Here is a 14,727-nt window from a genome sequence, read left to right as displayed (position 1 = left end):
ATAAGCACCAGTTCTCTGTCCACGTGATCACGCGTATATACATTTTTCAGTGCACAACAATGATGAGCCAAAATCTGGATTTCATTTTCCTTTTTTTTTCTAAGAGAATTGAAAACTAGTCTCCTTAATTTATCATTATCAATAATTAAATTTATTTATTTTCAAAAATAAATTAATGTGTATTATTTTTTTGTAATTAATTATTTTATAGTAAAAAAAAATTATCTTCTGCTATACAGACCATTGATTATTAAATATATTAGATTTTTATTGAATAACAAAAATTTATCCAATTGTAATATTATAAATTAAATATTAGCTCACTGTTTAGTAAATTCATAAAAATCGACGCAAATTAGCCGGTCAAACTTTTGTCTTCTAAGGCAAACAACGGCTCCCAAGTTCCAACCTTTCTTTTTCTTTTTTTCCTTTTCTTTAGAAAAAGGATAGTTAAAAATTAAAATAAATTAACTTCTTCTTTCTGTGTCCAACCAAGATGCCGACTCGAAGAATTCTGATGCAAGCATCCTAAATGGGCCAACAGCCATTAAGAAAGACATCCACGTGGAACGTAGAAGGCCCAGAAAGCTTTGTTTGGGCTTCCTATATTGAAGCTGTCTGAAGTGATGGGCTTAGGATTGGTATGTGTAGTTGGCCGGTTGCTTTTCAATTTTGAAGCTGAGAGCTGCGAAAGAACTGTCAAGTGAAAGTGTCGCACTCAAGTGCTCATGCCTCCATTGGTAGTTCACATTTCACGTCTTGTCGGAGGTGCTGTGATTATCAGATACACTTCCGCCCTGTTTGGAAAGTTTTTCAGAGGGATAGAAAAATAAAGATTATTTTTCTTTTTATATTATTATTTAGAAAGAAAGAAAATAAATGAAACATAATTAAAATAAATAAATAATTCAGATGGAAGAAAATAAAGATTATTTTTCTTTTTATATTATTATTTAGAAAGAAAGAAAATAAATGAAACATAATAAAAATAAATAAATAATTCAGATGGAAGAAAATAAAGAAATTAACGAAAATTATGATAATTTTAAAAATTTTATCCATATAAAGTAACTTTATAATTCTCGATTTTCATATATTAAACATATTTCTCTTTTTTAAAATTGTTATCATTCTTTTAATTTGGAGAAAAATAATAAATAAAAAAAATAAAAGCTACTTTTTATCATTTCTTTTTTCTCTATTTGAATGATAAAAATATTAATCCTTTTTTATTTTTCTCAAATTATTTTCTTCAATTAAATTTCATATTAAAATCACCATAAGCAACAGTAATACCGGCACTAAAAACTCCAACATTTTTTTTTTATTTTTAAAATTTTATTACTTTCGATACAATTTTGATATTACTGCAAATGCTCATAATGGAATATTCATAAATTCATAAATTATTTTGCAATAAGTAAGCTACTACCATTATACACCAACACAAAATCATATGGGGATCATGTAGGAGAAACGGAAAAGTGGAAAAAGAAAAAGAGAAGAAAAAGGAAAGAAAGTTAAGGATATAGGAGATGCATTGTTTGACCTTAGTAGAGGATTGCTCCCCATACAAATATTTATTGTATTAAAATCCAAGAAATAGAAAATATATATATATATAAGGGGGCAGAGGGTAGTAATGAGAGTAAGTAGTTAGTACAATCATGTCGAGCTTTAGGAGCATAAAACCTGGAGAGAATCTACAAATGGTAACCCCAAACAGAACCTTATCACTGAAAAATGTGGATTTATTCTAAAATCACAAAAGGAGGGTTGGGCATAAAGGAAACTTGATGGTCCCCCACATTGGCCTTTTTGCTAAAGGCAAAGCCCATGCATAGCAATATATATACCCATTATAAAGATTTTGGGTCCCCCATGGCCTCCCCATCATCATTTCTTTATCATGGTTTATGCTCACGCCTATAATTTTTGGCCTTAAGAGTCACACATGGGGATCATTTAACTTGGTCTTCCTTTTTGACAAACTCTCCACCATGTGCTTCCTGGTTGTTCATACTGTATCTCCCTCTTTTTGCATAGTGCCCCTCCCTTTCTCTTTCCCCTTCCCTTTTTGTTAAACCACATTCATAAACTAATTTCAACTCCATTTTATTTTTTTTCTATAATATTTGTATCCTAATTTAAATTAGATTTTTTTCAATGCAAACCAATATTTACATTACATGACCAGCTATTCGTAACAAATTGGGTAAAATTTGTAAATAATTGATAATAATTAAATGAGTTGTATAAGTGGCCATCCCTATTGATGGCCCACATAATTGGGATGAAAAAAAAGGTACAAGTAGTTTAATTGGACAATTAAGAGGCAGCTGTAAATGATGATGACAATGGGGGGCGTTGGTCCAAATTATTAATTGGGCAATTAAGAGGTATGAATACAACATGCTAAGTCTAAAAAGGTCCCTCTCATCCTCACGTGTAGCTAGGGACCAATCAACCCTTTTTCATATTTTGTAGATTGTAGTTACAAATTTATAATTAGAACTATGGTGAATGCCCTGCTTCTTGCATGAGTTTGAGTTCCTAAAATAATGTAGAAAGGCACTTGATTGTGTTTTAGCCCAAATAGAGTTTAAATACCAACTCCTCTTTTTTCATACTAGTGGCTTGCTTTTTTCATATTTAAAATTGTCCCCTAATCAAAACATAAGGTCACTTTGATATAAATATTCTCCGATACTCAAATTATATTTAAAAAATTTATAATAAAAATTTATTTTATGGAAAAAGTTATAGAGAATAGGGAAGAAGTTAAGAAGAGAATAAAAAATAAAATAAAAGAGAAAACCCTCGAATGTCTGCTAGTTTTCCTTTATTTTTTTTTTTTGTGAGGTGCAATGATATTTTTTTAACATATTTTTAGATGCGATTTATTTTAAAATTTTTTTATATAATTTTATATGTTAATTCGTATTTATGCTTTATTTTTTTTATAGGATTAGTTTCAAAACTCATTAATTAATTTAGTGGTCCTACTTCTTGATTGTTCAATATTTCTGCCTAAGGTTTTGCTATAACTATCAAACACACAAATATATCCATAAGATTATGTTAGATATATAGAAGAGAATATAGTGAAAATAAGTTAAAATCACACTCAATAGCTTTCATAATTAATATAGCCAACTTCTTTAGTAGGTCGGAGCTTAGAAGCACAAATAAAAAATAAATATTTTAAAAAAATATATAGTATATAATTTTATATTAAAATTTATCCCATAACCGAATGATATTTCATGTAGTTTTACGTCTTTGTTTTAATTTAATTTTTATGTTAATAAGTATTTGTATAATATGATTAAGTTTACATGGAACAGTGATTTTATATAGATTGTCAATATAAAATGAGAAACCAATAATAATTAAACATATAAATAAATAAGTGTTTATTTGATAAAAAAAAATGGACCCTCCAAAGATTTTTTAATGACCCATAACAATAATTCTATTATTAATAAACATGTATGTTAATAATTTCACTTTTCTTATATTATGATTATTTTGTAAATTTTGCTCTTACCCACGTTGACAAACTATTCCAATTTCACTTTACCTAGATAAATAATAATAATAATGATCAAAGACAATAAACTTTATGTAAAAAATCACCATAGGATTCCTTAGCTTCCCTCTTCTGCTTTTTAAATGTTGATAATTAATTATTATCTGTATAAGTGTTCAAAGCCAAGTAAAACACTTTGCAATAGATTACACATCCAAATATATATATCAATTATGATTGAATTTTGCTGAAAGTAACTTGAAAATTATTTATTTCGTTTATAAATACACAAAAATTATTTGGAAAACTAAATGAAGCTGATATACAGGTTAAATTAGTACAGAGTTAGTTATTGGCAAAGATCAACGTTGGGTTTGGAGAACTAATCCCATCACTATCATCCATATTGTAGCCATTTTTATAGAAAGAGTCTAAGACAGCTGAGTGAGGCAATGACATGTTTGGATGGAATAAATTAACGAATATTAATAATGTATAATTATAATGGAAAAAAATTATAGGATTTTTTCTAGAATTATGCTTCATGCTAGATTTAGTCAGAATTAAGATTGTATCAAATAAACTCGAATCTCAATTAATTATTTGTAGACAAAATTGACCAATAAGTTTATTGATTTGTTAATTTGATTTGATTTAAAATTAAATTGAACGAAAATTAAAATTTTAATATTAATAAAAATTAAATTGAATTGATTTTATCAGAAATTGAATCAAATTAAATCAGTCTGATTCAATTTGATTTGATTCGTTTTGATCGATTTAAATTTTGAATTTTGAATTTTTATATTTTATTTTAAAATTTAATTGAAATATTTTAACTTTAATTATAATTTAATTTTTTATATTATTAAAAATAATATATTATTATCAGGTTTGATTTAATTTCTTTTATAATTAAAATTAAATTAAACTAAAATAATAATAAATTTTAAAATTAAAAATCAAACTGAATTAAATTGAAATAAATAAAAATTAAATCAAAATTTTAAATTAATTTAATTTAATTAATTTTTTAATTTAAATCAAATGCTACATGGTCTAATTTTAATCCATCGTAACCAAATGAAACACACCATTCAATTTAGAACAATTATTGAGAGCAGAGATTTTTGTAGGCTTCCTATGAAGAGCTTCGACCTGAATATAAACAATATTTAGTTTAAATTAAAATAGTTAATTAAATAAAATTTATTTAAAATTTCAATTCAGTTTTATATTACGGTTAGCTAAGTTTAATTTTAATTTTTAAAAATTTAATTATTTTAATTTGATATTAATTAAAAAAATTAAAAAATTGAATGGAATTAATTAATTATTAATATTATATTATTTTTTATAATATATAAAAATAAACTGTAATTGAATTATAAAATACTTAAAATATAGTATAAAAAATAAGAAACTCATTAAAAAATCTAATCGATTAAATTGAATTAAATCGATTTAATTTAAATTATTTTTTTATAATTCGATTTAATTTTTATAAATATTTAAATTTAAAATTTAAAATTATATAATTTTCAATAAAATGCTTGCTTCTAATTTATGTTAATTTTATATCGCTTAAACTATTTTGTGAGTTTATTGATTTTGGAATAGCGATGTTCGAATTTTGTTATTATAATGATAAAAAAATATAAGCAATTCCTTAAATTAATTATTTTTTATAATGATATTTAAAATAATTCAAAAATAATTGTTTTTTACTAACGCGTGACCTTAACTCCTCCAAACATGGTCTTAACGGTAGACACTTTTGTGGCCGCAATGGACCATAATTGGAGTGGGCCTATCAAAAGAGGTTGGACCATATTTGAGCAAAATGGTTAAACCACGCCGCATAAAATAAATAAGTAAAAATAACAGTTAACAACACGGATAAAACGACGTCGATAGATGGTACGAAGGAAAGCTCGGCTACGCGTCAAAGAGGAAGAAGACAATGGCATAGACGTTAATAGAAAAGAATCAGCAAGGGCAAATTTGGAAAGATGAGGGTGGCGTGCTTTAACGGCATAAAAGGCCAGAGCACCCCCTCTCCCCTCTCTATTCCACCATACGCAGTTACGCACCACAAAGTACACACTCGATTTTTTCCCTCTCTCTTTCTTGAATTTTTTTAATTTTCCTGGAAAATTCAAGTCTGAGGGGGGAGACAAGTGCGTCAGAGGCGATCCCGATCACCATCCATAGCGTACAGATACAGAGATAGAGAGAGAGAGAGAGAAGGGGAGAGAGTGTGTGTAGTGTCATTGAGATTTGCGACGAGATAGAGAAGATCTCAAGCAGATCAGGAGTGATATAAAGCAGAAGCTGGAGAGTGTGTCATTGAGATTTGCGACAAGAGAGAGAAGATTTCGAGCAGATCAGAGTGATTTAAAGCAGAGGCGGCGAGAATTTATTGATATGATATGAGAGCTTTTAAGAGAAGAAATTAACGAGACTGGCAACTTTCTCTCTCTTTCTATGCTTCCTCCTGCTCATTTTTCCCTCTGATGCCATGTTTCCTTAGTCTTGACGCCATTTCTCTTTCCCTCCATACAAGGCTGATTTTTATTTTATTTTTTATTGTTTCTCGCTAACTTTTCCACAAGTACTTGACTTTCTTACTTGATTTCTTTTTTTTACTCTCTTCAACTCTCTTTATCTGGTTTGTGGTGAGGGCTCTCATCATTGTTCTCTTTGGTTGGCTGAGTGAGCGTAATCAGACTTACCAACGTATTATTAAGGGGCGAAATCGATGGGGACAGCGCGAGATTCGAGGTGCTTCTGTAAAGACATATGCTGTCTTAGTCCAATGTATGTTATGGTCTGCTGGTAGTTGTTTCATACGGAGGGACAGATAAAAATCTCCCCAAGAACCCGCCATTTCTGGTCTGGGTTTCGAGATTGTGCCTTGCTGGAGAAACGTCTCCAAATTTGTCGCCTGAGAAACAGAGAGAATAGATGCTTTGGTGTTATGGGCAGTTTCAGGCAATACAGTAGCTTGGTTATTGTACTTTTGTGAAGGTTTTTTCGTGGTTTTAGGCTATTCGTAGGGGCATTTTGGGGATTAAAAAATGAAGTTTATGAAGCTGGGTTCGAAGCCTGATGCACTTCAAGCTGAAGGCAAATCCATCAGGTGAGAGGATTTTGCATTTTCTTACTTCTGTGCCAAAACTGACAAGTTCAATCTTTGTTTTTATTTGCATGCTTTCTTCACGTTTCATTCCATTTTGTTCTATTTTGGTTTAGTTAGTGCTTGTTAATCGTTGATCTTTGTTGTGCTTTTTTGTTGAGTATGATGTATCTTTTCGGTGTTAAACTATAAAAGTTCTCTTTTATTAGCTCGTGCAATTTCGCTAAACACAGCGGATAACTAATTTTAACCTGCAATTAAAAAAAAAAAAACTCTGTATTTTCCAAATTTTGTTCTAATGGCAAAGAAATTCACCGCGTTTCTCATGACTGGTACGATTTCGAGTCGGGGTTGCCTTTGCTGCTATTATTACTTCCAGTACTATTTAAGACGGAGCGAAGGAGGAGGGGAAGGGGGATATCTGAAGGGTGGTCCTGCAATCGAGTTGTCCATTTTTGGGTTGAGTGAATTAGTGGTCCAATAGTGCTCAAGTCATGTAGTGTATGCAAAGGATTTTAATCATCGCAACGAGCTGTTTCTTGCTGTGCCATTTACAGTTCCTTATCTTGGAAGGACGTTCGGACCGCTATCTTTTTCTTCTTCCTTTAACTGTCTGGGATAAAAAAGAGGGTTGGGGGGGGGGGGGTGCAGGGTCGTTGGACAATGTTTTTTTTTTTTTTTTTTTTTTTGGGGGGGGGGGGTGTATCTGCGGTCAGGTTATTATCTGACCGAAATTAAGTCTCCTTTTGAACTATCTGAAGCTGCACTGTCCCGCATCTGGTAATGGGGATAAGTAATTCTATCATCGAATATAAGCTGATTGATATGTAATTAAAAAAAAAAGGGGAATTTCTTTTGTATTAGATTTATCACATTGTATTTAAAAAAAATGCAATCTCAACACGCTACTTTCTGGCTGCATGAGAAAACGCCATGCTGAGACAGAGGTAGGTTGATATTTGCCTGGGTAATATTGAAAGCATGCATGATTTGCACGTGACACCTATTCTGTTGGGTGTGCACATGTATAGGCTGCATAATTCTGCAAAATTAACTTTCCTGAGATTACGGATCTATTCCTCTTCTTGCATATGAACTCCAGGTTTTCTTTTGTGGATGGTTTTGCTACTGGTACAATATTTCTTACTAGCAAACTTGCTGATAGAGATTTACGACTGCTTAAAGAACCAGAAAAATACACTTTCACTATTTTCTTCATCTGCGGCACCATGCCATGATATCTTAGAGTCTACTAGTGCATTTATTGCTTGCCAATTGCAGGCGTGTTGTTTCCATTGTATGAAATCATCCTGATCAGTGTGCTCATGCAGGTATGTGTCATCTGAGCTGGCTACAGATGTCACCATAAATGTTGGCGAGGTCAAGTTTTATCTACACAAGGTATGGTCCTGTGTCATTAGTCTTAACAGTTCATTTTAGTGGTTTATATTCATATGAAGCCAGTAAAGTGTCTATATTCCACTGAAGACCCATAGATAAAACAGTTCATTTATTCTTCTGAAGTCTTGTCTTTATTGCCTAATACAAGCATGAGAATATGGCATTATGCAACTGGTAAATCATGATATTACTGAATTTTAATACTGGTGGATGGACTTTACATGTTTGCTGATTCTTGAAGGCAACAAATGATACTGGAGATGAAGTTGTTGAAATTTTGTATGCAAAAACATATCCAGGCATTTAGAATTTGTTATTGTTGTTTCTTTTAATATATATCAAAGGAAATTGCATGCTGGATTTTAGATTATTAGTAAGAACATAATAGTTGGCTTAAAGGACAGGAGGTTTGTTCATTTTGGACTTTGACCTCCTCTTGTGAACAAGGTCCCATCAGTCTAAATGTACAGTCCTAAAATCAGGTGTGTTATTTAATCAGTGAAATTTGATAATGTGCTTTTTCTTTTTGTGTTACAATCTGATTATGAACTTAAAATTATATGATCACTAAAGTGGTGAGCGTTTTAGTTACATTTGATGTTTGGTTTTAAAAGGTTTTGATGCACCAGCATAATCAAATCCCTTTTACCCTTAATCAAAATAGTATCACTAGCTGCACGTAAGCAGTGGGTCTTGGAATGTCTGGTATGGTGGTAAAGTTGATAGAAGTTAGATTGAGCTTGTCTCAATTGCTCACTTCTTTTATATACATTTTTCATTTTCTATGATGGCTCTGATTTTTGAAATTTTAGTTCTCAAATAAGGGGTCAGTGGATACATCAACCGACTTTAGTTAACTCTTCTTTTTTATTTATTTTCCTAAATGCCATTTTCCATAATATCATCATGATATGTTGATGTAATATGTTTTTGCAGTTTCCTCTCTTGTCGAAAAGCAATCACTTGCAAAAACTAGCGTTGAAAGCCAGTGAGGAGAATGCTGATGAAATTAATATGCTTGATTTTCCTGGTGGGCCGAAGGCCTTTGAAACTTGTGCTAAATTCTGCTATGGTATGACCGTTACTCTCAATGCTTACAATGTAGTAGCTGCTCGTTGTGCAGCTGAGTACCTTGAGATGACCGAGGATATGGATCGAGGGAACCTTATTTTCAAAATTGAGGTATTTCTGAACTCCAGTATCTTCCGAAGCTGGAAGGATTCCATTATTGCTCTTCAAACCACCAAATCCGTTCTGCCTTGGTCTGAAAATCTGAAGATTGTGGGAAGGTGCATAGATTCTATTGCATCTAAAACCTCTGTGGATCCAGCAAACATTACTTGGTCATACACATACAATAGAAAGTTGTCAGTGCCTGATAAAATAGTTGAAGATGGTATGCAGTTTCAAGAGAAAAATGAATCTGTTCCAAGGGATTGGTGGGTTGAAGATATATGTGAACTGAATATTGATCTTTACAAGCGAGTCATTGTTGCTGTTAAATCAAAGGGAAGAATGGACAGTAAAGTTATTGGGGAGGCACTGAAAACTTATGCTGTCAGATGGTTGCCAGATACATTTGAAGATTTTGTTTCTGACAGTCGTGCTTGGAAGTACAAATATGTGGTGGAAACACTGGTTTCTTTATTGCCTTCGGACAAGGGTGTAGGTTGCTCATGTAGTTTTTTGCTGAAATTGTTGAAAATTGCCATGCTTGTTGGAGTGGGTGATTTGCCTAGGGAAGATTTGGTAGAGAGAATCAGTTTAAAGTTGCATGAGGCCTCTGTTAAGGACTTGTTGATCTCAGCACAGTCCCCTCAAACCACATTATATAATGTGGAATTGGTACAATGCCTTGTGACTCGTTATATGACTAATGAAAAGCATAGCGAGTATTTAAGTGTTGAGAAGAATGATGAGACTGATGACTTTGTTTTACGCCATGGGCATGGATACATGTTGAGTGTTGGAAAAATAATTGATGGATATCTTTCAGAAATTGCACGTGACCCAAATCTCACACTGACCAGTTTTATCGACTTGTCACAAACTATTCCAGAGACTGCTAGACCAACCCATGATGCACTGTACGAAGCCATTGACACCTATCTGAAGGTATTTATTCATACTTTTAGCCCCGATTCAATTTATGCTTCTTTTCAACTGTAGAAGCTCTTAGAAAGCATGTTGTTGGTGTGCACTCAGACTCAGCTACTCGCGTCCACACTTTCAGGATGATCTCTAGTTCTCAGTTTCATTCTTATGCTTGGGATTTGCACAAGGTGCACATAGTAGCGTTAGCTTTGGCGACACCAGTTTTTTAGGATGCCAAGGGGCATTTCCAACTGGCATATGTTGTGCCTGGGGATTTAAGATATGAACAGAAAATAGTTCAACTGGTTCACCTATGGTGAGGCTGGACTATGCACGTGGACGGGGGAGGTGGGGTTGGGGGTGGTATCGGGATGAAAGATCTTTAATACTGTATTTCTGATATCTTTTTGCCGTTTGACTTGAAGCAAACAACTGTATACTAATGCTCTGCCCCCACTCCCCCCACCCTCTAATTTGTTGAAGATATTAATTAATAATGATGAACTAACGGTTTAATATGTGGGTTCAGGAGCATCCCAGTTTGACAAAGGCTGAGAGAAAGAAGATATGTTCACTGATGGACGTCAAGAAACTGACAAAAGATGCATCCATGCATGCTGCACAGAATGAGCGGCTCCCACTTCGTGTTGTGGTCCAAGTTTTATTTTTCGAGCAGGTCAGGGCTAGTGCTGGTGTTCAAGCTCTTCGCAACAATACCAATGATGTTCCATATTCAATGACAAACACTGACGAAGAATGTGAGAAGACAGCAGTAGATGATAACAAATCTGTCGAGCGACAGACGAGTCAACTGAAAATACAAGATGAATTCCTGGAAAACGAAAAAATAATGAAGAAAAACAGCAAGAACAGCAAAAGTGGCATGCAGTTGCTGCCATCTCGATCAAGGAGAATATTTGACAAATTATGGGTCATCGGGAAAGGACATGGAGAGAACAAAAGCTCAGAGACATCAGGGAGTTCACAGAGCCCAACATCAATGGTTCCAGGGGACACCAAGTCCTCAGGTTCATCTTCAAGACACAGGAGACACTCTATCTCCTAAGGGAGGAATTCAAACTTCCTCGTAAGTAAACAAGTGAATGAAGGCTATAATCTGTTTCAAGTGTAAAAAGTTGTAGGATTTTGTTTTAGTTGATCATGGTGGGTTTATCTCTTTCATCCTATCTGGAAAATTGTAATAATTTTTTCCTCTCCTTTTTTTGGTTTTCTCGTGGGGCCTGGCTGGTGTCTAACATCTGTTGATTCCAGTATCAAGATTCTGTATTTCTTATATGAATCACGTAGAATGTCTGAAGAAATATTGAATATTGTTCATGTAGTATGAGTTTTGCTCCTTTTACAAACTGTGCTGTGTTCCGATAGACCTCCTACTCGTGTCCGTTGTCGCCATAGCGGTCGGATGTTTGTTGGTTCGGTAATTTACTTTTCTAGTTGGGTTGGTAAAATTTTCTTGTATTTTTGACAGTAATATCTTGTTGGTCTGGTCCCATAGGTCTTCACTTCCAATTTGATGTGAATATTTCAGGGAATCTCCTGAGCTTCACGAATCTAATTGAATCGGTGCATTTGAATCAGCAGGAAGGTGGAAACTCTATTCCTTGAGCTATTCTATTTTTGTTCTATATTTAAAATGTCATCAATTGGTTGACCAACAATGTAAATACCACCACTTGGGATAAATCTTCTACTTGAAAAAATAACAACGCGTTAGCAAAATAAGTACCAAGGTAGGTTCTAATCTAGCCATTATGTACATCAAGAAAAAACATATAGCGTACTTATCCTATACACCTTCAAGAGAAAGAAGGTAACAAGTAAAAAACCTTCAAGAGAATGAAGGAAACATCAATAAGGTTGCGACCAACCCTAAACTAGAGCTTCAGCAATGATCATGAAACGGCTAATTCATTCTATGTGAACCTCGAGGCCTTCCGCGAGAAGAGAAAAGCAACCAGAAAACGATCAAAATATTAAGAGCCCTCTGCAGATATCTGAAGTTCAAAACGTCTAAAGTTGGTATCATCAGAAGATGATTAATCTCAATGTGCACAAGTTATCACCAGTACATGATCAATCTTACCGCACAGGTGTGTGTCATCACGGGCCCTGCCTTCCAATTCCAACACTGTCGTCCTGCTAACTTTTTGCTGTAAAAGACATAACTATCATCAGAAGATGATTGATTACCGCATTGACATAAGAGTACGGACTTTTTTGTCTCTCTCTGCCTTTTTAGCACTAGCAGTCCTCTTCAGTTTTTGCAGTTCCTCCATCACTTCTTTCTCAACTGTGTCAATTGAGTTCAAGAGCTTCTTCTGAGGTGTAAGCAATGAATCTTCAGAGGGTTGCTTTGTAATATCAAGCAGGATTCTTGGAATTTTTCCCACAGTAGGTGGACAGCGCTTTAGTTCAAGATTTGGAATTAGAAACATAATAGTATTACTGTGTTTGAGATGAGCATCTGGTGATTCTTCCGAAGAGTCAAGAACGCCATAAGCGTGGGGCACTGAGCTCTCAATTTCTTGGGCCCTGCTTACTCCCAAACTTTCCCTTCTCCTTTCGATTGCCTGGTCAAACCGTCAGTCCAGAATAAGATAAAAAGGAACTGATTGCTTCCCTTAACGGTAAATTCAATAACATACCTCACTAATAAAAACTATGGATAAAATGAGGGCCAATGAAGTCTCTCACAAAATTGAGAACTTGAAACATGACGCATTGGCACGGACATTTGACAACAAGGTATCGTGGACAAGGCTATTTGACAGCCATTTGGCTTGGGTGCTCAAGTTGAGCACCATGCTTGCTTCATAAAAAGGAGCAAAGTTCCATAGTACTCGAAACACTTAACAGCCATGTGGCTCCAATAGCTATGTGAAAATAGTAGCATGCTACCTTCAATGTCCGTAACAGATTTGACAAAAAGAAAAAAAATCAGCTGATGCTTATTATTTCATACTGAATCAAAGTAATGAATTATTACTGGTTCAGTCTAGTTACTGAATAAAAGTGTTCTTTGCATGATCGGATAAAAATGAATAAAAAATATGATAACAGGATCAAAATGATGGAACAAGTACAGAATAGAGGAGCCTAAACAGAGAGTTTATACATTTGTCATGAAGGATTAATTCTATCTGCCATCGCAGCTTAAAAGTTATACTTTTCCAGTGAGGTTTGTCTCAGAAAACAATTACGGATGACGAAATTTTAATTATTTGATAAATAACTGATTATGCAAGGATCCAAAGTAGGTAGAAACTAAGGCAAAAGTTATCACTTGAAAATTTAAGATCACAGTCTAGCACATTGAACAGATAATAAGTTAAATTCAATAATAAACACAATCAAGATGAACAGATAAAATATTAGTTAGACTCATAATTAATCACAAACTCAAAATCAATCAAAATCCTAAAGCTAGAGAGAGATTTTCCAGAAACCTATGTGACATTCCAATCTAACAGTTTATCTAGACTTTCAAAACAATATCAACATAACTTGATGAAACCCAAAACCAAACCAAGAATGCAAATTAGTAGCACAGATAATTACAGATAACACTAAAAGTCCCAACCATTCAAGATTCATTACCAAAGCTTGTAATTTACATAAAGAATATTTCAACAGAAGCGCCACACTAGCAAATTAAGCCTAAATGGATTCCAGATCAGTGAATGCAAAATAATCAAGGCAGAACTAAAACAACCTAAAAAGACACAGAACATAGCAAATAAGCATTACCCTGATAATAGCAGTGATATCACGAAGAGGGGTTCTCGGGTACCAAGAAGGTAAGATACTGTTCGAGGCACGACCTCTTCCACTGCCATTTCCCCGCATCATACTCCCAACTGGCGTGTTCTCCCTGCCTAAACCCGATGTTCTGTAAATATTCCTGCCACGCCCAGTCTGGCCTCTCGGAGTGCCCCTTCCACGTCCAATAGGACTGGTGCCTAATGCTCCAGTTCGGTTGGCTGCCATCTGTGGACGACACGGAGATACAAACAAGGCCCTTTCAAGGTCTGGCTGGCCTTCATAAATCGCAAGAATCTCCGATCTTCTTCGTGCGAATAAGGTAGCTACGTCAAAGGCCCTCGACAATCTGTCTCTCGACTCCGGCATTTTCAATCGTTTGTTTTAGCTGAGAGAATGATACAACAGTATTAGATAAACCGGTGAAGAATCAGAATCTTGAGAAAATTCAACGTCCATCATTGTAAGGAAAACAAACGAGATTCATACCCAAAAGAAAATTAAGATTGAAGGTTCGAGATAGAAACCATCTGAATCTCTCAGAAAAATAAATGGAATTTTCTACAAACAAAGAAGAAAGGGTGGAATTTTCACCTTTAAAAAATATATTCTTGATTGGCAGCAGAAGGAGAATGGAGCTTTTCCACTGCAAATGATAAAAGGAAGGAGAAGAAGAGAATTTGGGAGCAGCCAACGAAGTGAGCAAAATTTTCAAACTGGAAATTTGGGCGGTCTTATAGGGAAATTTTGAGAGCTTGAATGAAAATCTAGCTTCAAAATT

General features: G+C 34.0%; 2 protein-coding genes across 3 annotated transcripts; one reads left to right on the top strand and one right to left on the bottom strand.

Annotated features, from left to right (window-relative positions):
- Nucleotides 1-5,593: 5,593 nt before the first annotated feature.
- Nucleotides 5,594-11,533, top strand: LOC110603832 (BTB/POZ domain-containing protein NPY1). Its single transcript, XM_021741771.1, has 4 exons — nucleotides 5,594-6,674; nucleotides 8,003-8,072; nucleotides 9,009-10,187; nucleotides 10,696-11,533. Exons 1-4 carry the CDS (start codon nucleotides 6,613-6,615, stop codon nucleotides 11,230-11,232), a joined length of 1,848 nt encoding a protein of 615 aa, XP_021597463.1. The 5' UTR covers nucleotides 5,594-6,612; the 3' UTR covers nucleotides 11,233-11,533.
- Nucleotides 11,534-11,860: 327 nt separating this feature from the next.
- LOC110603835 (protein POLYCHOME) lies at nucleotides 11,861-14,710 on the bottom strand. 2 transcript variants are annotated; one of them, XR_002486187.2, is made up of 4 exons: nucleotides 14,541-14,710; nucleotides 13,935-14,334; nucleotides 12,271-12,757; nucleotides 11,861-12,181 (listed from the first exon to the last, which is right to left on the bottom strand). XR_002486187.2 is itself a non-coding variant. In XM_021741774.2 (3 exons), exons 2-3 carry the CDS (start codon nucleotides 14,313-14,315, stop codon nucleotides 12,374-12,376), a joined length of 765 nt encoding a protein of 254 aa, XP_021597466.1. In that variant the 5' UTR covers nucleotides 14,316-14,334; nucleotides 14,541-14,710; the 3' UTR covers nucleotides 11,861-12,373. The 2 variants fall into 2 exon arrangements, 1 of the variants encoding a protein (XP_021597466.1); XM_021741774.2 differs by having other exon boundaries at nucleotides 11,861-12,757.
- Between the last annotated feature and the right edge of the window lie 17 nt (nucleotides 14,711-14,727).

This window comes from Manihot esculenta, chromosome 16 (assembly GCF_001659605.2).
Source record: "Manihot esculenta cultivar AM560-2 chromosome 16, M.esculenta_v8, whole genome shotgun sequence".
In the NCBI taxonomy this organism is placed as follows: Eukaryota; Viridiplantae; Streptophyta; class Magnoliopsida; order Malpighiales; family Euphorbiaceae; genus Manihot; species Manihot esculenta.
This window is presented reverse-complemented; position numbering and strand designations above follow the sequence as displayed.